The sequence below is a fragment of the Dipodomys spectabilis genome, unplaced genomic scaffold (assembly GCF_019054845.1).
Source record: "Dipodomys spectabilis isolate Male_0828 unplaced genomic scaffold, ASM1905484v1 ptg000138l, whole genome shotgun sequence".
Classification (NCBI taxonomy): Eukaryota; Metazoa; Chordata; class Mammalia; order Rodentia; family Heteromyidae; genus Dipodomys; species Dipodomys spectabilis.
The window spans coordinates 6,063,888-6,090,155 of NW_024870815.1; the positions used below are offsets into that span (position 1 = coordinate 6,063,888).

Genomic DNA, 26,268 nt, shown 5'->3' on the forward strand with positions numbered 1-26,268 from the left:
AATGCCAAAGTTACGTTACTTTTTTCTAAACACTAGTGATTCACTCACTGATTCAGATTCATCTAACATAATAACGGTGTTTCTTCACTTTCAAAGTAGAATCAAGCAGGCAAAGGTGGCTGTTAACTATCTGATTGATCAGATCAGAAATCAATTTTATGGGGAAAAAAATATTTTTATAGCTCTGTATGTAGAAAACAAATTGCTTTCTTTTTTTTTTTTTTTTTTTCATTGTCACAGTACTAGGGCTTGAACTAAGGGCTCAAGGTCTAGGTTCTGCCCCTTAGCTTTTCCACTCAAGACTGGCATAGACACAACTTGATTTTAGGTTTTTTGTGGTTAATTGGAGATAAGAATCTCACAGACTTTTCTGCCCAGGCTGCCTCCTAGCCTCAGCACTCAGATCTCAGCTTCCTGAGTAGCTAGGATTAGAGGCATAAGCCACCAATACGAGGCTACAAATTGCTTTTTACCATACATTACTTTTACATAGTAAGTTTAGTCAAGGGTAAAGAATTCCTGGATTATGTATTTGTAATATAGTACCTAGCATTTATATGACAATCCTATAAGGTTAAATTCACCTTTCACAGGTATACAGATTTTAATATATGTTGATGTATATAAAGTTTATACTACAATAATGTCTTATAAAAATGTTTTTTTTATTTCCAGTGTGTCCCGTATTTAATTGCCATGGGCACAGACCCAGAGCCAGCTATGCGGAACAAAGCTGATCAGCAGCTTGTGGAAATAGACAAAAAGTATGCTGGATTCATTCATGTAGGTATTTTAAGTAGAATAACCTAAATTTAAATGTCTTTCTCTAGTAAATAACTTCTTTGTTGACTTGCGTATAGATAGGACATTGGTTTTAGAATGAATGTTTTACTTAGCACTTTTCTTCTTAACATGAAACTGAATCTGTACTTCAACATGTTTGAGTTTAAAACTAAGTCTTTATCAGTAGAGTCAGATGTAACAGCAGAAGGGTGAAAGGAGTATAGAGAGTGAATGAAGATGAATATGTTCAGAGTAATTTATTTGCCTATATAAAAAGAAGAATGAAATCTTTAGATTGTTTTAAGAAAGGGAGAGGATGGTAAAGGAGAATAACCTGAATTTGTTGCATGCATGTATGGAAATGTCACAGTGAAATCTCCTTTGTACAACTGATATATGCAAATTTTTTAAATACAGTTAATATAACTCTTCAGGATGGAGTCAGAAGTTAAGCAAGCACACTGAACAGTGATAACTTGTAGGCCTCAGTTTTTCTTCTATACAAGGGAATTGGCAATAGATGATTTCTAGGTTTCTTCCATCTCTTTGTTTTATGATTTTACTATTTTCAAATAAGAAAACCAAATAATGAGTAAACATAATGCTCAAAGTATACTTCAATTTGAATCTGAATCTCTCTGACAAATATGACACTTTTATTGATTTCAGATGAAAGCAGTAGCTGGCATGAAGATGTCATACCAGGTACAACAAGCAATCAACACGTGCCTAAAAGATCCTGTAAGGGGTTTCAGACAAGATGAGTCCTCTAGTGCTTTGTGTTCACACCTTTACTCCATGATCCGTGGGAACCGCCAGCACAGACGAGCCTTTCTCATCTCTTTACTCAACCTCTTTGATGACACAGCAGTAAGCATAAAAACTTATTTTTTTAAAAAATAACCATGTTAATAAATGTTAGCACATGAAATGTGTTTTTTTAATCTGCTAGGTTAGTTATAATTTATAGAAACAAAATTGAAGGGGAAATTGAAGAATGTATGATTCTGTCTCCAGAGTAATGTAAAATCTTTGATCACAGTTCCTATTGTCATGTAAGCAGTGTCATTAAGATACCATTTTGAGAATAGATTACCTTAGTAAACAATAAATAAGATGAATTTTTTTCATTTCTATAGGACTCAAATATTGTTCTAGATTTTTGGCCACTGAGATCCCTAGTTCATCTTGATTTCCTTAATGAGTTCACTTTTTGAGTATTGTGATCTTGTAATTTTTGGCTATTGCACATGTTGCACTGAGTATAACCATTACCCAAGAAAACAAAAGGTTCTATTCTTTGTGTTTACCTTTTAATTTATACATTTATTATACACAAGTATTTATTGAACACCTGCCATAGCGGGTAGCCATCTATAAGAGACTATAGGATTTAAAAAAGACAGGAGCTGCCCACATACAGCAAATATCACAGCATCTCCTTCAAAAATGTTTGGAATATAATTTGCCATCACCATCATCATCATCATTATGTCATCATCAATGTTCACTCTGTATAGGACACTGTGCTAGGAGTACAAAATGATATGATATAGGCCCACAGGGGATTTTATTTTCATTTAAAGAGGATAGGACATTTTTTTTTTTTAAGAAAAAGGAAGGTTAGTGTATCCTGAATGCCTGATTTGTCCTGATGATACTGTTTCAGTCCTTGTCTTTTCTGGACTTCATTCCTATGTATTTTCAATGCCTGTTCAATATTATCAACTGGATGTGCTTTCATTTCATCATTTGAAGTTAGAAATCCAGTTCTCATAATATGCTTTCATCTGACTGCCTCCAACAAATAATGTCAGAGGAGGAACAAATCACTGAAGGCCTAGAGATTAGATAAGTCAGATCTACTGCATAAAGCAGAGGAAGAAGATGATCTGGGAAGGGATAAAAATACAAATATAAGAACATGAGAAATAATGAGTAGCATGTCACTTGACTGGGTCAGAAAGGTCATACTGAAACATAGTAATAGAGGATCCTAGAGACAAATGGAGGACTATTGAACATGTTTAAATAAAATATTGGAGACATGTTAAAGAACTTAGTAGCATGATTTTTTCGTCATTGTACTTATAGTGGGAGTAATACGTAGTTGACAGTTGGAAAGAAAAGGATGGATAGTAGGAAAAGAAAGAAGAAATATTCTAAAAAGGAATAAATTATGAATTAAATTACATGAGGGCAGAGGATAACTGGAATAATTTTCTCCTGAGCACCTGAGAATAATGCATCTGTTGTTAAAAGCAGCCTAAAAAGTTTACTTGAGAAGATCTAATAAGGGAGTAAGTAGTCAAAAACATAGGAAGAGAAAACTGAGGAAGGAAAATATGGGTAGTAATGTCAGATGCTACAGGAAAGTCAGTAGAGAGTGAAATGGTTATTTAACCTACTGCTCAATGAGGAACAAAAGTATGTTTTAATGAAAGAATACTAAATAATAAAGTCAAAAAATAAAATCTCTTTGCGGCGGGGAGAAAGAATAGTAAAGAAGACATAGGAAGACCAATCTAGATTATTCTTGTTAAAAGTTTAATTTTGAGCCAGGCACTGGTTGCTCATGCCAGTAATCCTGTCTACTCAGGAGGCTGAGATCTGAGGATCATGGTTCAAAGCCAGCCTGGGTAGGAAAGTCCATGAGACTCTTATCTCCATTTAACCAGAAAACCGGAAGTGGCACTGTGGCTCAAGTGGTAGAGCACTAACCTTGAGCTGAAGAACTCAGGGACAGCACCTTGGCCCAGAGTTTAAGCCCTACAACCAACAAAAAAAAAAAGTTTAATTTTGAACCAGGTATGGGTGACTCATACCTGTAACCATAGCTACTCAAGAGTCTGAGATCTAAGTAGCACAGTTCAAAGCTATTCTGGGCAGGAAAGTCCATTGGACTCTTGTAGCAAAAAGTTGGAAGTAGAGCTGAGGCTCAAGTGGTAGAGCACTATAATCACAAAAGCTCAGGGACAGCACCCAGACCCAAAACACTCTCTCTCTCTCTCTCTCTCTCTCTCTCTCTGTGGTATTAGAACTGATAGATAGCTCATGCCTGTAATCCTAGCTACTGAAAAAGCTAAGATCTGAGAATTGAAGTTCAAAGCCAGATGGGGCAGGGAAATCTGAGAGACTTATCTCCAGTTAATCACCAGCTCTCTCTTTTTTTTTTTTGTCCGTCATGGGGCCTGAACTCTGGGCCAGGCTGCTGTCCCTCAGCTCTTCAGCTGTCGACTAGCACCTCAGCCCCACTTCTGGCTTTTTCTGCTTATGTGGTGCTGAGGACTCAAACTGAGGGCCTCATGCATGCGAGGCAAGCACTCTACCACTGAGCCACCTTCCCAGCCCCTTACCAGCTTTCTTATCTCCAATTAATCACCAAAAAGCTGGAAATGAGGCTGTGGTATGGCACTAGTTTTGAGCAAAACAGCTTAGGAACAGCGCCAGGCCCTGAAGACTAGCATTTTTAAAAAAATAGAAAAAAACTGACAGATGACGGAGGATGTGGTTTTGTAGCTGCATTTTCTCAACTGTAATTGTAGATGTTGATATATAAAATAGATTTAAAAATCTTCTAGATATTGATGATAGCAAATTTGTTCTTTTTTCTTATGGAATATTTTGCCATTACTGCTGCTGCTGTTCGGCTGTTTTATGTTTGAATACCAAGAGAGTAGATGGCCTACTATCTATTTTTTCATTTACTCGTTGGTTTTTGAGTTGGCAATATTTTAAGAGAAATTTCACTATTAACATGTCTTTGTCGTTCTATTCTTTGATATATTTTTGTTCTTCAAGATAGGGGTCTTTCTATGTTGTCCAGGTTTGACTTGACCTACCGAGCTCAAGTGATACTTCTGCCTCAGCCTCCTAAATGCTTGTTTACACCATATCCAGCTTGTGACAGTTTTTTTCTTTCCTTTATATTTGATATATTTGTGAAATGCAGACAATTCCAATATCAACTAATGGGCCCCTCTCCTTTTTTTTTTCTTTGGTGCTCGCGCTGGGGCTTCAGCTCGGGCCTCTGGCATTCTATCAGTTGAGCCACTTCTCTGGTTTCATCTTCTTGCAGGTTAATTGGAGATGTGAGTTTTGTGGACTTGTCTGCTTGGGCTAAGCTCCAAACCTCAGTTCACAAATCTCAGCCTCCTAAGTAGCTAGATGTGAGCCACTGGCACCTAGCGCAGCTTTTTTCCTTAAAGTTTCATGTATGTCATAGTTTTTATAGTATAAAATTGGTAGCACTATCATAACAACTCTAACATTCTGTGTATAAAGAGGAAAGTGACATATGTTTTATTAACACGGGAGTTTGGAGATTTAGTACTATAATTACCACTTATTTTTGAGGGCTGAATAGTAACTGTGTGTAACTGATCTCCCATATGGGTTATACTCAGAAGCATAATGACAAATAATTAGGAATTCATATGTATACTTTCTGATGTGGTATGGATTTTTCATAAAGGTCCCATATACTTACAAGAAAACTTTAAGTATTTTCACTTGGGTGCACTAAAAAATTTCACCTCTTCCTTCTTGGGAAGCTATTATAAAATCATCTAAGATTATTTTATCAACTCCATTTCTGTCCCTTCATTTTCTTTACACTTTTCTTCACTTTTTACCCTCTCATCCTTTGCCTCTTTTTCCCCTTCTCCTCCTCTTCCTTTCCTCCCTCCTCTTTCTCTTTCTCTCCCCCGCCCCCTTCAGTTTCTCTTTGTCTCTAATATTAACTGAGGTGAAAGTACCCTGCAATAATTTTATCTACAAGCTATTTGGATGGGTTTCTAGGTTATCCACTAAATGTGTACCTTTTTTTAAAATTACAGAAAACAGAAGTGACTATGCTCTTGTATATAGCAGACAATCTAGCCTGTTTTCCATACCAGACACAGGAAGAGCCGTTGTTTATAATGCATCATATAGACATTACACTCTCAGTTTCTGGTAGTAACCTACTGCAGTCATTCAAGGAGGTAAGTTACACACATTACTATTCTTAATGCATCTCTATCAAAGGACAGGCATGTTATTTTCACTGCTTTTGTTTTTCATTCTTTTATTCTACTTACAGGTATTAAAATTTTTTCTGAATGAACTTACTGAAATTTGGGCAGTAATAATATTGGGAGAGGTGGGATACTAATTCATTTCTATTCAGAGAGATCTAAACCATTCCATTTCTAGATCATTTAGGTGGATTTTCTACACATATATGGGTTATTCTGTTGATAAGCCATCCCACTTCTTTATTTCCCTCACTTTAAGCACTGATCTTGTTTGAAGTCCATTCATATATCCATTTAAACCCCATTTAGAGTACCTGGCTATTAAGCTTGTAATGCTGTAGATCACATTGGCACACATGAAGATATATAGATGTGGAATATATAGCCTACTTAGGAATCAGAAAATATGTAACACAATTGATCTTACTTTCAATATAATGGAGTTTAAATATTATCAATGTAAAATTTTCTATAAATTTATTATAATAAGCCTTGTATCTCTTCTGTTACAAAATTAATTTTAAAAGCACCTGATATGTCACTAGGTATGTAGTGCACTCCATAAGTTGAAAACTAGATTGTTTTCATGTACCTGATAATGTAGTTAGATCTCATTTTATAAAATAGTGATGCTCAAAATTCAGTCTTGTTAAAGTAGCAAATCAGGGAAATTATTTTAGACATGTAAGGACTGAAATTTAAGAGGAATTTAAACCCTTTCTATATAACATATGGACCACAACCCAGCAACACCAGCTTTACCTGAGAGCTTGTTAGGGCTGCAGAACCTCAGACCCCATATTATACCTGCTGAAGCACTCTGCATTTTTAAACAAAATTCATAGCATATTAATAGTCACCAAAAGCCTTGAGAAATTAATGAATTCCCAGCAACTGTAGCCATTATGAGATCTTATTTTTACTTCAGTTTTATAGATATACTTAGAAATGTTTTCCCTGATTTTATTTAACAGTTAAATTTTGAATAGCTGCTTTTGTAATTTGGTTTTCTTCTTTGACTATTTCTTTTAAAGAGTTAATATTTTCAGGATGTATAAAGAAATATTACTTAATTATTCAAAGAAAGTTGTATGTTTTCTTGCTGAAAAATTCTAAAAGGGGGAGTATATTTAGCCAGGTACTGGTGGCTCATGCCTGAAATCCTTAGCTATTCAGAAGGGTGAGATCTAAGGATCGCAGTTGGAAGCCAGCCTGGGCAGGAAAGTCTGTGAGACTTTTTTTTTTGGGGGGGGGGGGGGGGGAGGAGGCTCAGTCATGGGGCCTGAATTTTGGGCCTGGATGCTGTCCCTCAGCTCTTTAGCTCAAGGCTAGCGCTCTACCGCTAGCTCTAACACTAGCACCACTTCTGGCTTTTTCTGCTTGTGTGGTGCTAAGTAATTGAACCCAGGGCCTCATGTACACAAGGCAAGCACTCTACCACTGAGCCACCTTCCAACCCCTGTGAGATTCTTATCTCTCTAATCAGCTACTCAGAAAAAGCCATAGTAGACCTGAGGCTCAGTGGTAGAGCATTAGCCTTGAGCAAAAAGAAGCTCAGGGACAGCTTATGCTTTGAGTTCAAGCCCAGGACTAGCACAAAAATTTAACAAAAGGAATAGGGAGGATAATTTGTTGGAAGATAGGAGTATGTAATCCTTTCATATTAAATTATAATTACTACTTTTCTTCTGCAATGGCTTACCTATATTCCAGATTGGTTTTCTGTTGGTTGGTTGGTTGGTTGGTTGGTTGGTTGGTTGGTTGGTTGGTTGGTTGGTTGGTTGGTTTGGTAGTACTAGGGTTTGAATTCAGGCACTCAAACTTAATTGGAAGATGCTCCAACATTTGAGCTGTGCCTCCATCCCTTTTTGCTTTAATTGTTCTTTGGATTGGGTCTCAGGTTTTTGCCTAAACTAGAATGAACTGCAGTCCTCATGTAAGCTTCCAGCATAGCTAGAATCAGAGGCATGTGTGACCATATCCAACTGTTGTTTGAGATGAGGTTGAGCTTCATTTTGCCTGAGATGGTCTTGAACCATTAGTTCCCTGACCCCCACTTCCTGAGTAGCTAGGATTTATAAATGTGAGCCACTGTGCTCAACAAGTTAGTATTGATATAAGCAGTTTATCTTTTATAGTAATTTATCCTTAAGAGAAAATCGGTTTTCTTTTGAGTATTTCAAAGGGTTCTTTTTGGAAGGTGTGGTCATGGTGTGGGTATTACATTGTTTCACCCCAAGACTTATTACATCTCCAGTTATAAAAAGCCAAGGGGATTCTAAAATACTAATATAAGGAAGCCTTCTGAAGCTGTTGAATGGGCATACCTATATTTCTTAATGGTATTTTGCTTTTATTGGTTGAAACAGAAAAATTTCCTCTTTCTTTCAGTCTATGGTAAAGGACAAAAGGAAAGAGACAAAATCATCTCCTAGTAAGGAAAATGAGTCAAGTGAGAGTGAAGAAGAAGTTTCCAGGCCTCGGAAGTCACGGAAACGTGTAGATTCGGATTCTGACTCAGATTCAGAAGATGATATAAATTCAGTAATGAAATGTTTACCAGAAAATTCAGCTCCTTTAATTGAATTTGCAAATGTCTCCCAGGGTATTTTATTACTTCTCATGTTAAAGCAACATTTGAAGAATCTTTGTGGATTTTCTGATAGGTAAGTTTGCATTAGTAGTGAAAGTGAGAAAAAAATAAATTTCTGTCATCATAAGGATATACAGAACCCAATTTGGTTGCATGCTCACTTTTATATTAGAAATGTTCCTTTTAAAAAGTACACAAGGCCCTGGGTTCAGTACCTAGCATCTAAAGAAGGAAAGGATAACCCCTTGTATTGCTGCATAATATTCTACTCTTTTGCTATAATTTATCTATTTTCTTAACAATATTGAAAGAGAAAACGTATTCCTTTGCTTAGTGGTAATACATTACAAATTAAAGAACTCTGCTGGCCTCATTAAAAAGGTATTATTATAAAATCAGTCTCATCTTAAAATAGATGACAAATTAATTTTATAGAGAGCTTTGAGTTAAGAACCAGGTGTAGCTTTGCTGATCTTTAACAGAATACCAAGTAGTTGTTATAAAGTAAGAGATGAAGTACTGATTATCATAAATACTCCAGTGTTAATAGCTCTTTTAATTACTGGGGTATCTCTCGCCTACTTTTTGCCATGGAAAATTTTAGACTTACTTTATACCAATTGAAGCCTTAGATTATAAATGGAGAAGATTAGCTCAACTGGAAAGCATATGTTATATGTGAAAGGTTCTTTTAATGTTATTTAACTGGGCATTTCGGGAACTGGAGGTATATATATAGCACAGTGGTAGAGCACCTGATGGACATTTGTAAGCCCTGGGTGTAGTCCCCAGCACCAAAATTGGAGCAGGGAGGAGTTGGTTTATTTTTTAGTTTTCCATCAACTTATTGTCACAGGAGAAGGTAGGCATAGTGCAACTAGAGCTCCCAGCCTTTCAAGACAAATTAGAAATTGTGTGTGTGTGTGTGTGTGTGTGTGTGTGTATCAAGATTTTGTAGGATGGAGCAACTTACTTAAAATAATTAAAGCCCATATAAGATCTCAGGGTAGTGGTAAGAAATTTTAAGAATTGTAAGCAGAGCTTCTAAGAACACTTACACTGATTTATAAGCTATTATTTTAGCTTCTGTCTAGAATATAACAGGTGAGAAGTTAAAAAAAATTAGGAGATAAACAGGTAGTTATGAGTAATTGTATTTATTAAATTTCAGATAGGATCACAGTTACAAATTAGATATGAGAAACTATTTTAAATAAAGTGATGCTTACTTACATACTGGATTTCTCAAAATTTGGTACTTTTTCATATCTAGGAGTCTTCCATCCCTATCATTTTGATTGTTCCACTCAGGATAAACAGTGGTGGAAACAATTGAACAATCGTATTTTAATCTTTGCTGTTACAAAATTTTATAGCTGTATCCAAGTTCATTTCTTGCGATCTGTATAATGAAAAGTTTAATACCAGGCTTAGTACAGCATACTCCTATAATCCTAGCACTCAGGAGACTGAAGCAGGAGAAGGATCATGACTTTAAGGCCAGCCAAACAGGTTGAGACTTCGTGTCCAAAAATAAAAAGTTTATTAGTAAAATAAAATTTGGCTACAATCATTTTGAATATAAATGAATGCCTGAACTTTTCTTTGTTTTTGTTTTTGTTTTCCAAAACAGCAAAATTCAGAAATACTCACCATCTGAATCTGCAAAGGTGTATGATAAAGCAATTAACCGAAAAACAGGAGTTCATTTTCATCCTAAACAAACACTGGACTTCTTGAGGAGTGATATGGCTAATTCCAAAATCACTGAAGATGTGAAGAGGAGTATAGTAAAGCAATATTTAGACGTGAGTGTTAAAACTACAAGTATTTTCTTTTCACACTGACATCTCTGAACAGTAACTATGCAAAGTACTGTTTTTGTCTGTGAGTTGCTTTCCATAGATTTTTCCATTACACTCCTGATATAGTTAATTTTTCTTTGGAAATGAGAGCTCACTTGTGCTTTTAGCAAAAAATTAAAAATTTCAGAAAAACATGTCCATTACTTGCTTCAATAAACTAACTGGCTTATATTTTACTTTTTTATATACACTTACATAAGTAATACAAATATATATATAACATAAAAACACATACCTCACATATTTGTTAAGGTATATTACCTATATTAACTTATTGCCTACATTGCCTTATTACCTTCTTTGTTAAAATATATCCCCTTAACAAATATATGAGTGTGGATGTATAAAATGTGCTTTTAAAATACCTTCAAGCATAGGCAAAAAGGTGAAGTGCGGTAGCCCATGACTGTAATCCCAGCACTCTTTTTTTTTTTTTGGGTCCAGTCATGGGGCCTGAACTCTGGGCCTGGGCGCTGTCCCTCAGCTTTTCAGTCAGCTCAAGGCTAGCGCTCTACCACTTGAGCCACAGCGCCACTTCAGCTTTTTTCTTTTTGCTTATGTGGTGCTGAGGAATCAAACCCAGGGCCTCATGCATGCAAGGCACACACTCTACCACTGAGCCACCTTTCCAGCCCCGATCCCAGCACTCTTGAGGCTGAGAAGACAGGAGTATCACAAGTTCAGGGCCAATACATAAGGAATTAGAGGCCAGTCTTAGTGCAAGAAGGCATAAAACAAACTCAAAAACTCTGGGTTCTAGTGAATGCTCTACAGTATTGTGAATTCATTGAATGCCATGAATATATACTTCAAATGGTTGCAGTGTTAAATTTTGTTATATATATTTTACCATGATAAAAACTTTAAACATTTTAATATGGTTAGGAAACTATTGTAAAATAGTTTTATATTTTAACCTACTCAAAGCAACTAACAAATGAATATTGTGGGATTTTGAGTAAGGGTAAAATCTATACAAGAGTGTCCATACTATTCACAGACTTTATAAACTTTACACTCTGAAGTGAAAAACTGTTATAATTTAAAATTTTTCAATATCTTTTGCTTCCTCTTGTATTTTCTTACCTTGGCAGAAAGCATAGAAGACAGTAGTTATTATCGCCAGGTTGCCTAATTGATAAGATTAAGGGTTAGCAAAAGATGAATTATGGGCCAAGTCTAGCCAGCCCCAGTGCATGCCTTCTATAAAGTAATGCTGTAGCTGTGCTCAGCCTGTAACTGCTTTTGTACAACAGTGGCAGAATTGTGTAATTGTGACAAACCCAAAAATATTGCCTATCTCCCCTTCCCAGATAAATTACCAGTCTCTGGTTTGGACAATAGTAACTATGTTTTTTTTCCCCTACACCAAACTAATGCTCAATTGATTATTTTTGTTTTCTTTCTTTCTTTGTTTCTTTGTTTGTTTCTCTTTTTTTAGTTCAAACTTCTCATGGAACATCTAGACCCTGATGAAGAAGAAGAAGAAGGAGAGGTGTCAGCGAGCACAAATGCTCGGAATAAAGCAATTACCTCGCTGCTTGGAGGAGGCAGCCCTAAAAACAACACAGCAGCAGAGACAGAAGATGAGGAGAGTGATGGGGAGGAGAGAGGAGGAGGCGCTTCAGGGGTGAGGCGGAGGAGGAGTCAACGTATTTCGCAGCGTATTACGTAAAATGATTTTTATGTGCTTATATATGTCAGTCTATTAAATGTACACCAAGTAATGTAATACTTAAAAGACAAAACATTTTGTAGATAGAGATTCTCTACTTAACCATTTATACATCATTTTGTAGAAAGTTTAACATAAAAGATAATAAAAAAACAAAATGAGATTTATGCAGCATAAAAGGTTAATAATTTTCCTTTGAATTGTATTAATGTGTGTTATCCTTTTTATTGTTGCTAAGTTTTATGTAGCTTTATGGTTCATATGTATATATAATTTTATATATCAAGAGTAAAGACACGGGTACAAATTAAGAGTTATATGGTTTTACAAGTATATGTTAACCCCTTGGCGCTGGCGGTCACGGTGCGTCTCATTGCCGGCAATGGAAGTGTGCTGGGAAATCCCAACTCCCGGCGTCAAGGGATTAAAAGCAATAAAAACAATAATTTCACTAAAATTATTTTGTGTAACACTTGGTCTTTTTTCCCCCCCTCCCAATGTTTTAGTCATTGAGAAGGTCAAAACGAAATTCAGACTCTACGGAGTTGGCAGCACAGATGAATGAAAGTGTTGACGTCATGGATGTCATCGCTATTTGCTGTCCAAAGTACAAAGATCGACCACAAATTGCAAGAGTAGTACAGAAAACCAGCAGTGGCTTCAGTGTTCAGTGGATGGCAGGCTCCTACAGTGGCTCCTGGACTGAGGCCAAGCGCCGTGATGGCCGCAAACTGGTGCCTTGGGTAGACACTATTAAAGAGTCAGACATTATTTACAAAAAAATTGCTCTAACGAGTGCTAATAAGCTGACTAATAAAGTTGTTCAGACTTTACGATCCCTGTATGCCGCCAAGGACGGGACTTCCAGCTAATGAATTTGTACAGCAGCCAAATTTACAGGAATTTTTTAAAAGGCAGAAAAACTTGAAATATCAACATACTGGCAAAAAATTATATCAATTTTTTGAAGAGTAAGAGTGGAACCTGGGATGCAGGAACAAAAGAAGGAAATGTTGGGCAAACATTTTGTGGGAGCTCCCTTCGCTGTTGTGCAGCAGAAACAGATTCTCAGTTCATTTTTACTCCCACTGTATTATAGTTTAACAAAAAAAATTGTTTATATCTTGGAAAAAAAACTTTCTGTTTAAAAAAATAAACAAGTGAATGTTGGAAATTAGTCTGTTAATGTTCTTAATAAAGTGTTCTTGGAGTTTAACCTAGCAGCGGATGGCTTTCTTTAGCTTAGCCCAGTTTCCAGGGAAGCATTGTTTTTTCCAGGCTGTAAAATGGCAGAATCTCCTGGATATATAATTTATTCTGTTGAAAAAAAAAAAGCATGCAGTATCTATGACCTATCTGCAGAAGGAGTTTTTGTAAATGTAGATTTTGTTGTATTAGGTCACCCTGAAAAAAATACAAGAAAAGGGATCCCCAGGTGATCTGGTGGAGCGAATACTGCAATAAATTTTTTTACTTCTCTTTGTTACTTGTCTGTTTCCATTTGAATTTCTTATTGTAAAGATCTGTTTAAATCCATTTATATTATTTTGCAGTCTTTTATGTAAAGTTTATTATATCACTGGTTTTCAAAGCAAAACAAAATATTGTTTATACAATTTGTATAGCCTGACTTCTGAATATTGGTATCTATTATTTTCATTCCCGTAAGAGGGTGTAATCAATTAACTCCAGGGTTTTATTGTATCCTGCAATATTTAGTACTAACAATATATGATTTAGCACTGTGCCAAACACATTTTCAAGAGTACATTTTGATATAAAAAGAAACTATAGTTTATTCCTTGTATGCTTCAATTTCTTTGTAGTGATGTCATGATGGTAATATTTATTTTTTAAACCTTGGGGACAGGTAACAATTCTATTACAAAAAAAACAGCATTTCTCAAAGTAATGCCATGTTATTTTAGAAATAGAGTTGAGTATGACACTTCATAAGTACACTACATTTTTCACAGATTATTTTTTAATGCTTAAAGTAATTTTACTAGTTGGGATGTTCATTTTCTATTCTAAAGGTTTTGTCATACAGCTTTTGGGAACAATTGTCATTTATATATTAGTTTCTATAAATACCTCAGCTAAATTGAGAAGAGGGTGTTTTTAATCTTAGATTTGCATGGTTGACACTCAAGGTAATAGTAATACCTAAAATTTACAATAGATGAGGTCTATTTCAAGTTTATTTTTTTAATGTGTACTTATTTTTAAATAACTGAAAAAAATTGACCTCTAATATGCTGTTTTATGAAACCAGCAAGTAAATGAAGGTATTCAATTTATGAGGAAGTGACTGTCACAAAATACCCTTTTGTGAATACCCATTAAACCACTATGAAAATAACTCTTCAGGATCGATTTCCTATGTGAAATTCTTTCAGAATGCTTTATTGAAGGAAATGGCTTCTCTTTGTTTTCTTCCCCTTAACTGCATGTTCGTTTCCCTTTTACTGTGAACTTTTCGGGACAAAACTAGATTGGGTTTTCCCTCATTGGAGTTTATATCACTATTAAGTAAAAGCATTAGTAATATACCAATAAGTAAAATACCAATTAGAGAAAATATAAAGTTCAGTCTAGAGAGTACTAAACAATAAAAATATGAATTTAAAAGCCTATTTTGAGCAGGGCAGCAGTGTCTCACACCTATAATTCTTGCTACTTAGGAGGCTGAGATCTGACAATTACGGTTCAAAGCCAGCCTGGACAGCAAAGTCCATGAGACTCCTATCTTCAATTAACCACCAAAAAGCTGGAAGAAGAGCTATGGCTCAAGTGTAGAACCCTAGCCCAGGCCCTAAATTCAAGCCTTAAGACACCCACACACACCAGTTTTGAATGCTTTATATCTCATGATATATTCTGTCACTTAACTCTCACAAAATTCTGTTTTGTCCCAATTTTATAGATGAGAAAAATAGGCCAAAGGATTCAGGAAATTAGGCTGGGTGCCAGTGGCTCGCACCTGTAATCTAACCACTCAGGAGGCTGAGATCTGAGGATCACAGTTCAAAGCCAAGCCTGGGCAGGAAAGTCCAATTAACTACCAGAAAATGAGAAGTGGTGCTGTGGCTCAAGTGGTAGAGTGCTGCCTTGAGCTGAAGAGCTCAAGGACAGCGCCTAGGCCCAGAGTTAAGCCCTATGATGGACAAAAAAAAAAAAAAGGATTCAGTAATTTGCTAATGAGTGTCAATAAGGATTAAATACTGAATTGGTATAATGTGTCCTTGCTAACCTAGTTAAATATTAAACATTAAGGTGAAGGATCCTTACTGAAAATAAACCACTCCCTGAAGGTTCTTGCTGGGATGTCTTCTTGGAAATCCTACTGAAGTAAGCTGTAGGTAGTAAATTTTTTGTTGACTGTCATAGATGAATTATTGTATTTGCCATTCCTTGGAATTTTAGGAATTGGATGTTTTGGAATTTTTCATATATTTTAAGCTCTAATATTTTATGTATTAAATATAAGCCAAATGTTTGGGGGTTTTTTGTTTGTTTTTTTTTTGTCCAAGACTAGGACCCAGACTCACTGACTGATGCTTTCATTCATTGCCTGGCACTGTACCATCTGACCCATGCCTCCGGCGTCCTAAAACAAAGCTTTCTGTATAAACAAGGTTCTCAAAATGTGGGAGATTTCTCAAGCATGATGTTTCAGGTCTTAACATAAAAGTTAGCTAAATTTCTGGCAGTCAAATATGCAAAAACCAAACTTTTCCAAGTACATAGGGATTTACAAAGCTTAGTTTTAGTCTAATTTGTTCATTAGTTCTATAAAATCTAGTAAATCACACCATGAATTAGCTATGTGCTTTGCATATGACAGGCCCAGCACTACCCCAAAAAATTTTCAAGTAAGTCTTGTTAGACACATTAATAAAAACATCAAAACCACAGCAGAAAAGCTCATGAGACTCTTCAGTTAACTACCAAAAAACTCCAAGTGGAGATGTAACTCAAGTGGTAGAGTGCTAGCCTTGAGCAGGGGGGTGGGGGGGGGAGCCAAGTGAGCACAACGCCATGAGTTCAAGTCCCAGGACTGACACTGAGATGAATTCAAAAGACCAAAGTACTTAAGGCAGAGAGCTCAGAGATCTCGAGTTTAATAGTCTAATGGAAGAAATGTTGAGTTTTTGGAAGAAGGTAATTTACTCTTGAAATGTTGAGTAGTATGAGCAGATAGTTAAAAGTACATAGGCAGTTTTGACAGGTGGTGTCTGTCTCATGAAACCAGGTAAGCCAGGCTGGGTTTTTTTGTTTGTTTTGGGGGGGGTCCGGTCTTGGGGCTTGAACTCTGGGCCTGGGTGCTGTCCCTCAGCTCTTCAGCTCAAGGCTAGCGCTCTACCACTTGAGCCACAGCGCCACTTCTGGCTTTTTCTTTTTGCTTATGTGGTGCTGAGGAATCAAACCCAGGGCCTCTGGCATGCAAGGCAAGTGCTTTACCACTGAACCACCTTCCCAGCCCCCAGGCTGGTTTTTATGTGAATTTCATACATAGCTAATGAATTTATCGTATTTCCATTTAGAAAGTACATTTTACCAGGAAAAACACGATTCTCCCTCCCTTAAGACACATGCCACTTATGTTTGTACCAAAAATAGTCCAGGAGGTCCACATCTTTAGAAGTATTGATCAAGATCTTAAACTGGAATAAGGTTACTTTTGTATTATACAGGACTCATTAGATTGCCCACTTGATATAGTGCTATTTGAAACACTTGCAGTAAATTGTAGTCTATAGAAATCATAATTGCTGGGGCTAGAGGGTAAAGCTCCATGATAAAGCCTATTCTTAGCATTGGCAAGGACCTAAATTCTATCCCTAACACCTGAATAATAATTCTATTTTTTAAGACTTAAAGTTTCAAGGCAGAAACTGGTGGCTCATGCCACCATGCTGAAATCCAGAGAATTACGAGAGTCAAAGCAACCTGGGCAGAAAAGTCCGAAAAGGCTCCCATCTCCAAAACAGAAAAGTCCAGGCTACAGGCGTGACTCAAGAGGTAAGATCTTGCATCTTGCACCAGCCCTGACGTTAAAACCCCATGAGGCAAAAAAATTTTTTAAAAAATCTTTTTTAAACTTTATTTAATGCCTTAATGAATTTTTCCCCCTCTAAACATATCCCCTGTTCTATTGGTACTTTCTGAGAAACTGCAACTTTGCTGCAAATTTCAGTTTGTGTAGTTGACTAAATGGTCATAATTTTTTATTTTAAAATTTAAATTTTAAATAAAATTTAACTTACTTGAGTAGCCAGAGTAATTGAAATCCCAGTTACTTTGGAGGCTGAAGAAGAATTGAGAGTCTGAAGCCAGCCTGGACAACTTAGACTCTATGAATAAAGTAAGGGTTAGAGATGTAGTATGTAGTTAAATGCTAGAACACTTTCCTGGTATGTAAGGAGACCCTGGGTTAACAATGCGAGAGACTACACTTTTCCCTCCATAAGTGAATGTGGTAGGAAAGTATGAGAAAGAATATGCTTCCAGTAGACTGAGTCGATCATGTTCAGGGTAAGAATAGCAATTATTTTTTTCCCTCTCCCCATGCAAGTTTTTATTGAAGTATGAGAGGCTTTGGATCATTGAGTTCTTGACCAAACTAGCCCATTGGACATAGTAATTGTCTCGGGTTGGGAGAGGTTATCTAATTTACTTTTTGTTTTCTCTTAAATTATTTTAACTTTTCATCTGGAGACCTTCCAAGTGCCCAACACTACATTTCAAGCAATTTCTGACCAATCTTTCTAAGATGTACCCCAGATATTTCTCTCCCTCTTTTTTTTTTTTTTTTTTTGCCAGTCCTGGGCTTGAACTCTGGGCCTGGACACTGTCCCTCAGCTCTTCAGCTCAAGGCTAGTGCTCTACCACTTGAGCCACAGTGCTACTTCTGGCTTTTTCTGCTTATGTGATGCTGAGGAATCGAACCCAGGGCCTAATGCATGCAAGGCAAGCACTACCACAGCCAATGTCCCAGCCCTCTCCCTCATATTTTTAAAAGCAAAGCCTAAGGATCACTTTATAAATAAGTTATCTTTAATTATTACTATTCCCTTGATGACAAGTATCCATAATTTAAATCTGGATATGATAATGCATACAACCTGAAGTCCAAGCTATTTGAGAGACTAAGTCAGGTAAAAAAAAAAAAAAAAGCCCAGACGGTTCAAGACTGGCTTGAGCAACATTGCAAAACTTACCATAAAACATAAACTCCACTTCTCAGAAATGTTACCTTTTGTAGGGTCTTATTTTATAGGTTCCTTTACCTATTTTGTTACTTTCCATCCAAGTGTTTTTAAATGACAAGTTTATTAGTTTCCTTGGGTTCTTAAGCATTTCTGGATAAAAGGACTACAGCTATTTTCTGGTGTTTACTCGTATTATTGTAAGTGTTAGAGGCACTTCATCTATCCTTCACACTCACAAATAATAGCGATTGAGCCTATATAACTAGAACAGAGGCATGATACGATAATAAAATAAGGAGATGGCTAATTCGCAGAGCAATGGTGATGAGTGTCATCTAATTTATTTAATCTGACTTGTAAAGACCTGTAAAGACCAAACCTGCAACTAGAGATAAAGAATTAAAATAAGGAAACAAGTTTAGATGTCAGAGGATACCCTGTAAACCAAAGTTCTTTCACTGATAATTCTGTGTAGATACGTCTTGAAATAAAGGGACCATGGGTTGTGATTATTTCTATTATGTAATTTATGTGTATTATATTTATTTTCAGTAGAATATTAGTGTAGCTTTTTGTAATTAATCATTAATTTTCATCACAACCTTGGAAAGTTATTTTGTGTTAATTTATCAAATATAGTTTCCTCATACTTTTTATTAGTCTTTCTTCCACAAAGAAATGGCAGTGTTTATCATAAAACCTAGATGAGTAATTATTTTTCATATCCCATAGTTGAAAGTATATATAACTATATAAGGAATCTGAGCCATCACTCTATTGAGATGTTCTTAACCATTTGAGCATTCATGAACCCTTTTTAGGTTCAAATGACAGTTAGGAAATTTCTCCTTAGAAAGTGGAATAAAGTCCCTACCAGCATTGTGCATAAAGTTTCCGTAAGTTCAGTTACCTCACACCTGGCCCATTTATGATCTGTCTTGGGAATCTATGCTAAACCATAGTTTTAGAGATCTTAGTCTAGTCCAAATACTTCTTTTTCAAAAGCTCAAAGAGGTGAATTGATACCCACAAGCTATATGTTTAATAAGTTCCAAACTCTCATCTTGCTAATTTAGTTGCTCTTCCAAGGAAGATTTTATCTCGGAAAGAATTCAGTTTCCTGGTAAGTTGAGAATGTTAACTACTTAATGACTATATTGTTGATTTTCCCCCCCAAAAGATCCCAGTTTTGTGATGATTAGCATACTGTTAGGTAAGTTGAGTGGGAAATATTTTGCTGTATTCTATTTTTACTTCAATTATTTTCTATATTACCTGGCTCAATACAGATAAACTTAGTTTAAAAGAATATCAACTTTAAGAGGACAGCATGTTTCTGAAACAAAGTGTAAAATAAAATCACATTATATGGAAGATGACTTAAAGAAAACCATAATGTTTTGTGTGGATTTGTATTATTAGATTATTACGTTGTTTAAATGGGATAATGGAGAGTGGGAATCCTGCTTGAAAGTGAAATCAGCACTTTGAGGAACTCTGCAGTACATGTATAGAAAGTAAAGAACAGTCGGATGTGGTAGCACGTTTCTGTAATTTCAATACTGAGGATGCTGAGGCAGGAGGATTGCGTAGTTTGAGAACAACCTGGTATACATAGTTAGACCTTGTCTCAAAAAAAGGAGAGAGGGCTGGGAATGTGGCTTAGTAGTAGAGTATTTGCCTAGCATGCATGAAGCCCTGGGTTCAATTCCTCAGTACCACATACACAGAAAAAGCTGGAAGTGGCACTGTGGCTCAAGTGTAGAGTGCTAAATCTTGAGCAAAAGCAGCTCAGGGACAGTGCCTAAGCCCCAAGTTCAAACCCAGGACTGGCAAAAAAAAAAAGTATGCATTTTAATAATGAAATTTGATTTTAATTATAGTTATTTGAAGAACTATCTAAAGGCAAAGGGTTAATGAAAGCTTACCATGCCATAAATAGGATAGAGTTAAGGGTGTCAAGGAGGGGACATACTAAAATAAACTCATGACAGAGAGACAGGAAGGTGATGGTAGTAAGGATGAAATAAGGATTAGAGTGTTTACAAAATTAAAACAGCAGTATTTGACACTCGTTTTCTATGACAGATGAAAATGATCTTGTGTAAAAGACTAAATCATAAGAGTATGTTAATCCAGAGACCAAGAATCAAAGAGGGTAGAAGGATACAAAATGCAGCAGTAAAGGGCAAGTTGGAAAAAATACCTGCCATGCAAGATGTAAAATTTAAACTTACGGGTAGAAATTTAGCTTGAGGATGAGAGCAGAATCTTAGGGAGAGTAGTGTGAGGAAAAACAATATTAGCAGACTGAAATTCTGAGAAGCGAAGTCAGAGAGAGAAGTAGATGAGGAGCCAAGCATGCCACATGCAGCAGGTGGAGTTATGGCTCAAGAGGTAGAGCAGCAGCCTTAACTAAAAAAGCCAAGCAAGGGCTCCTTGAGTTCAAGCTCTAGTATTAACAAGCCACATTCAAGAAGGACTTTTTTTTTTTGTTTTGAGGTACCAGAGTTTTAATTTAGGGCCTCCTGCTTGCTAGGCTCTATTATTAAGCCACACCTCCAGCCCTTAAGTAGAGTATGGTCTACTCAAGGTTGTAATCCATTGAGCACTAGCTGCCATGTGGAGAATTGTGATGCTGAGCCTCATGGTTACGCCCATTTTCTTTAGTAGTGCTCAGCTGCCCAGTAAAGATGATTGAACCAGGCTTGATAGGAGGAATAGTTGAAGAACTAAACTGAAAAATGAGAGGATTAAAATCCATGAGTAAAAGAGCAAGAGCAATGAGAATAGCAGAAATAGAACATTAAAATGTTCTTTGGGATTTCCAAAAGTGGCTCTGGTATAAGATACAAGCATATGGCCTTGAGAATGAGTGAAGAGACAGAAATCTGGAATCAAAAACTATATTCTTCATACTTTTTCTGAGCTAAAACTGACTTATTCTTTCTTACCATACTAGCAGATTGTCCTAAAGATTACTTGGTATTGGCAATGGCTTCTTTAGTTTTTGCGCATTCCATCATGTGACACATATTTGCATTGGTCATATTTGCATTTTATTGTTAGACATTTTATTGTTAGTGTCCCTGAAGAATCACATATTGAAAGCTTGGGAGCAAGCTTATGATGCTGTTGGGAACTCATGTAATCTTTAGAAATTGGGGTCTACTGTAAGGAAATTAGATCACTACAGTCATGCCTGAAGGAATGTCGGGAGTCCAGATTCCTTCTCTTTTACTTCCTGGCCACCATGAGGTAAGTAGATTCCCCTTATGAATTTCTATATAATTTACAACAGTCAAGATAGTAATTGTGAGTAAACAAGCTCTTAATCCAATCATTATTTAATACTTCTTCTAAATAAAGATATAATGCCTTGTTGCTCCTCTCCTTATCCAGCCCTTGATGTGAGGCAACTGTTAACTCCGTTCATGTGGCTGTCCGTCTGTGCCAGTACTGCTACTTGAACCACGTAGCCTTCTACTCTCCCTTAGCCTTTTTGCTCAAGGATGCATCAAAACCATGGTACATTGTTCTCTTCTTTTGTTATGCTCTGGTTCTGGAATGAGTGGAATACTGGTTTCATAGAGTAAGTTCAGTAGTGTTCCTTCCCTTTGCATTTCATGGAAGAATTTGTGGAGTATTGGTATTCTTTAAAGATGTGATAGAATTTAGTATTGAGCCCCTCCATCCTGAGCTTCTCTGTTTGGAAACTATTACTGCCTCAATCTCATTGTTTGATCGTGCTGTTTAAGTGGTTCATATCCTGTCCACTCAATTTTGTTAAATCAGTTGTATCTACAAATGAGTTTCTTCTAGATTTTTCAGTGTATTTGAGAATAGATTTTTAGTGTATTCTTTCATGATCCTCCAGATTTCTTTTTTCATTTCTATTTTTTTTTTCCAGTCCTGGGGTTTGAATTCAGGGCCTGGGCACTGTCCCTGATCTGTTTCTGCACAAGGCTAGCACTCTACCACTTGAGCCACAGCATTACTCCCAGCATTTTTCTGTGTATGTACTACCAGGAATCGAACCCATGAATGCTAAGCAAGTACTCTACCACTAAGCCACATTTCCACCCCTCTAATCTCTACCTTTTTTATTTTCTGTCCAGGGGCTTGAACTCTGGGCCTGGGCACTGTCCCTCAGCTCTTCAGTTCAAGGCTAGCACTCTACCACTTGAGCCATTGTGCCACTTCCGGTTTTCTGGTGGTTTATTGGAGATAAGAGTCTCACAGACTTTCCTGCCCAGGCTGGCTTTGAACTGTGTTCCTCAGATCTCAGCCTCCTGAGTAGCTAGGATGACAGGCGTGAGCCACCGGCACCTGGCCTCTCATCTCTACCTTTATTCATTCGTATCATCTTCATTTTTTCCAAGGACTGACCCTTGAAGCAGAGACCTTGTCTTGATTCAGCATGCTTGCTCAGTGTTGTCACTTTATGACTTGAGACACGCCTCCCGCAGCTTTTTGCTGGTAATTGGAGTCCACCTACTTCTGCCCAGACTTACTTTGAATTGTGATCCTCTGGGTCACAGCCTCCAGAGGAGCTAAAATTACAGGCATGAGCTACTGGTGTTCAGGTCTTCTCCCATTCTTCTAGTATAATCTTTTGGTTAATAAGTCTTAGTATTTATTGAAGAACCAACTTTTTTCTTGTTTCTTCATATAGTTTGTTTAGTCTCCATTTCATTAATTTCTGCCCTAATCTTTACTATTTCTGGAAAGAAATAATAACTTTAACTTTGAGTTTGGCTTGTTTGTGTTTTTCTGGAAGTTTGTGGTGTATCAGTAGGCTATTTGGCAGCTTTCTCCTTTTTTAATGTAGGTACTTGGAGTTTTACATTTTCTTCTTAGCACTGTCTTTGCTGTTCTGGTAAGTCGTATGTTGATTTTAATTACATACAAAGAACTTTTGATTTCTCAGGTATTCAGTGACTCTCATCATTACAGTGTCTCCATGTGTTTGAATATTTTTGTAGCAACTTTTGCTGTAGTATCCATTATCATCTAATAGAATACTGAGTTATTTTGATTTTTCTGTATTTTCTAAGACTTAAATATCTTAAAATTTTATCTAGTTTGGAAACAGTTCCTTGTTTTCCTGAGAAGAATGTGTATTGTACAGACGCTATATGAAATACTCTTCAGATTTCTGTAAAAATTCAACTGGTCATTTAATTCTGGGGTTTCTTTGTTTGGAGGACCTATCTATTAGTTCATTTATCAGGTAGGGTTTCATGTTTTGCCTGAAGCTGGCTTCAGACTGATTCTTCTATCAACACCGTCTATCTAGCTGGAATCATCAACATGCCCAGCTTATTTGTTGAGATGGAGTCTCTTTTTTAGTGAGGGGACAAGCCAGGCACCAGTGGCTCATGCCTATAATCCTAACTACTTAGGAAGCTGGCCCACACAGGAAAGTCTGTAAGACTTTTATCTCCAGTTAACCACCAAAAAGCCAGATGTGAGCTGTTGCTCAAATGATAGAATGCTAGCCTTGAGCAAATGAAGTTCAGGGACAGTGCCCACACTCTTTGTTCAAGCTCCAAGACTAGCACAAAAAAAAGTAGGGCTTTTTGGTGTTTTTTTTTTTTGTGTGTGGGATGCCTTTGAATCATTATGTTCTCAGTCTTCACCTCTTACCTAATCCTGGTATTACAAGTAAGAACCAACGTATCCAGCTCCTCTCTCAGATCTCCGTTATTGGTTTGGGATGGAACTGGGGGCTATATTCAGAGCTACATATTTGCTCAGCAAGAGCTCTAGCATTCGAGCCACATCTTTAGTTCTATTTTGACTATCTTTAGAATTTTGATGCATTTATTTTTTCCTGTTCTCAAATTGCTTCTCACGTACAGTAACTTATGAAGGCAACCTTACATATTTATCTATTAGATAAGGAACTAAAATTCCCTCTTGCCATTTGGAAGCTTAAGCACAAGTCATAGCCAACACATGCAATCAGTTAAGTAGGCTAGAAATCAGAGCCCTACTCCTTAGAGTTATGATTAGATTGAGAAACTAGAGTAAAACATATTGAAATAAAATTAACAGCTCTATCATCAGTACTGCCAGTACAGAAAACATATCGTACCCTTGACTGAAACCACCAAGCTGCTGCTGTCTTCCCCAAATCTACACCTTGCAACCCATCCTCTGCAGAGTCCACAGACATGCGTCTCCTTCGCTGGCTTAGAGAACATGTGGCCCCTCACTTGTCTTCACATGGACTAAGGGTTTTTTGTTCTTGTAGGGTGATATACAGAGAGATTGCGGTCACATGAGTCAAGTAAGGAGTACAATTCTTTTTGAACCATGTCTCTCCTTCCTTCTCTCCAAGTTTTCCCTCCCTTCCCCACCTACAAGATGTACAGTTCATTTCCATAGTGTGTAGTGAATACCATTGTTGTATTTGTTCATCCTTTGTCTACCTTTTCTGTTCTCTCTCTTCCCCTCCCAAAGACAAACTAACCAACAAAAGTAAGAGAAAACAAAAACAGCAACAATGATGACTAAATTTTTTTTCCTTTTTTTGGCGTTCATTTCATAAAATATCATTTTATATAATCATATGCACATAGCCTTTGTCATCCACTCCTATGCGTATCCTCCTTTAACTTTACTGTGTAAATTTCTAGTTTTGTGGACTTTGGGTTTGTTTTTTGTTTTTTTTTGGTTGGCTGTAGGGCTTGAACTCAGGGCCTGGGCACTGTCACTGAGCGCTTCAGTTCAAGGTGAGCGCTCTACCACTTGAGCCACAGCACCACTTTTGGTTTTCTGGTAGTTAATTGGAGCTAAGAGTCTCATGGATTTTCCTGCCTAGGCTGGTTTTGAACCATGATCCTCAGATGTCAGCCTCCTGAGTAGCTAGGATTACGGGCGTGAACCACCAGTGCCCGGCTTCCCTTAGCCTGTTTGTACTCAAGTCTAGCACTCTACAGTTTGAGCCACAGGGCCATTTGCAGTTGTTGAGTGGTTAGTTGGAGATAATATTCTCACAGGAACTTTTCTGCCCAAGCTGGCTTCAATCCTCAAATCTCAGCCTCCTGAGTAGCTAGGATTGCAGGTGAGCCACCGGCACCCAGCTAAATATCTAGTTTTTAATGCAGAGGTTTGACTCATTATCCTATATAAGTACAATGGAAGGGAAGTAAAGTTTATCTCACCAATTAGAAATATAAATATGTATTCCCACAGATACAGTGCCATAGGTTTAAAAAAGAGTAGTTCTTGCCATTTTCTGAGTACACCAAATTATTTTTGTTTTTTAACATCAACCAAGATACATTATCTTGATAAACTAATTTGTGGAATGGAAACTCTGCACAACTACTTAAATAAACAAGGGTGTGTAGGGGAGGGGTGGGCAGGGGAGGGGTGGGGAGGGGAGGGGTGAGTAGGGGAGGGGTGGGCAGGGGAGGGGTGAGTAGGGGAGGAGTGAGCAGGGGAGGGATGAGCAGGGGAGGGGTGGGTAGGAGAGGGGTGGGCGAGAATGTCGACAGAGGTGACACTGCTCAATATGTTGTAATTCCTTTGACAACTACTTAAAGATAATAAAAATTACGATAAAAATAATTCATTTAAAATAAGAATCGCGTCTTCTATTTGTCTCTTGCTAGGCAAGCACTCTACCATGAAGCCTTACCCCTGACCCTTTGCCTGTGTGATTTGGGTTCTTCCTGTCAGGGATGTGGGTTTTCTCCAGTTAGCTTAACTGACCATTTAAGTATTCGAACACGGTACTAAAAAGCTTATTGAACAGTAGAGTGTCTAGGTTTCTCCCCTGGGCTCTTCTTGAGAGCAGTGGTCAGAAAGTCTTTTTCTGTAAAGTCAGGAAATACATGTTTCAGCTTTGCAGACCATGAAGTTCATATTACACTGCCACCAGACAGCAGTGTGGACCAATAGGAAGACTGTGGTACAGTAAAACCTTCTTTAGGAGACTGGAACGGGGAGAGTGCACCTTGGGCCATGGCCTGGTGTGCTGGTCTCTGCTCTGAGGTGCTTGGTCAGGAAGCTGGCATCCTGCCTGGGCCAATATAGTGAGGAATTCGTTGCACAGAGGTTACAGACAGAGAAGTGGCAGCTGCGGTGAATAGTGTGGAAACCAAAC

General features: G+C 37.2%; 1 protein-coding gene across 3 annotated transcripts in view; it reads left to right on the forward strand.

Annotated features, from left to right (window-relative positions):
- Nipbl (NIPBL cohesin loading factor) overlaps positions 1–13,420 on the forward strand; it is a 172,689-nt gene extending 159,269 nt beyond the window's left edge. For 2 of the 3 annotated variants that reach the window (XM_042690590.1, XM_042690592.1), the window contains 7 exons: positions 676–783; positions 1,453–1,653; positions 5,622–5,768; positions 8,193–8,467; positions 10,028–10,202; positions 11,701–11,889; positions 12,441–13,420. In XM_042690590.1, coding sequence (XP_042546524.1) covers positions 676–783; positions 1,453–1,653; positions 5,622–5,768; positions 8,193–8,467; positions 10,028–10,202; positions 11,701–11,889; positions 12,441–12,806 — 1,461 coding nt within the window. In that variant the 3' untranslated portion in view covers positions 12,807–13,420. Of the gene's footprint in view, positions 1–675; positions 784–1,452; positions 1,654–5,621; positions 5,769–8,192; positions 8,468–10,027; positions 10,203–11,700; positions 11,931–12,440 lie in introns of all 3 variants that reach the window. The other variant, XM_042690591.1, reaches the window with a different exon arrangement.
- The last annotated feature ends 12,848 nt before the right edge of the window (positions 13,421–26,268 follow it).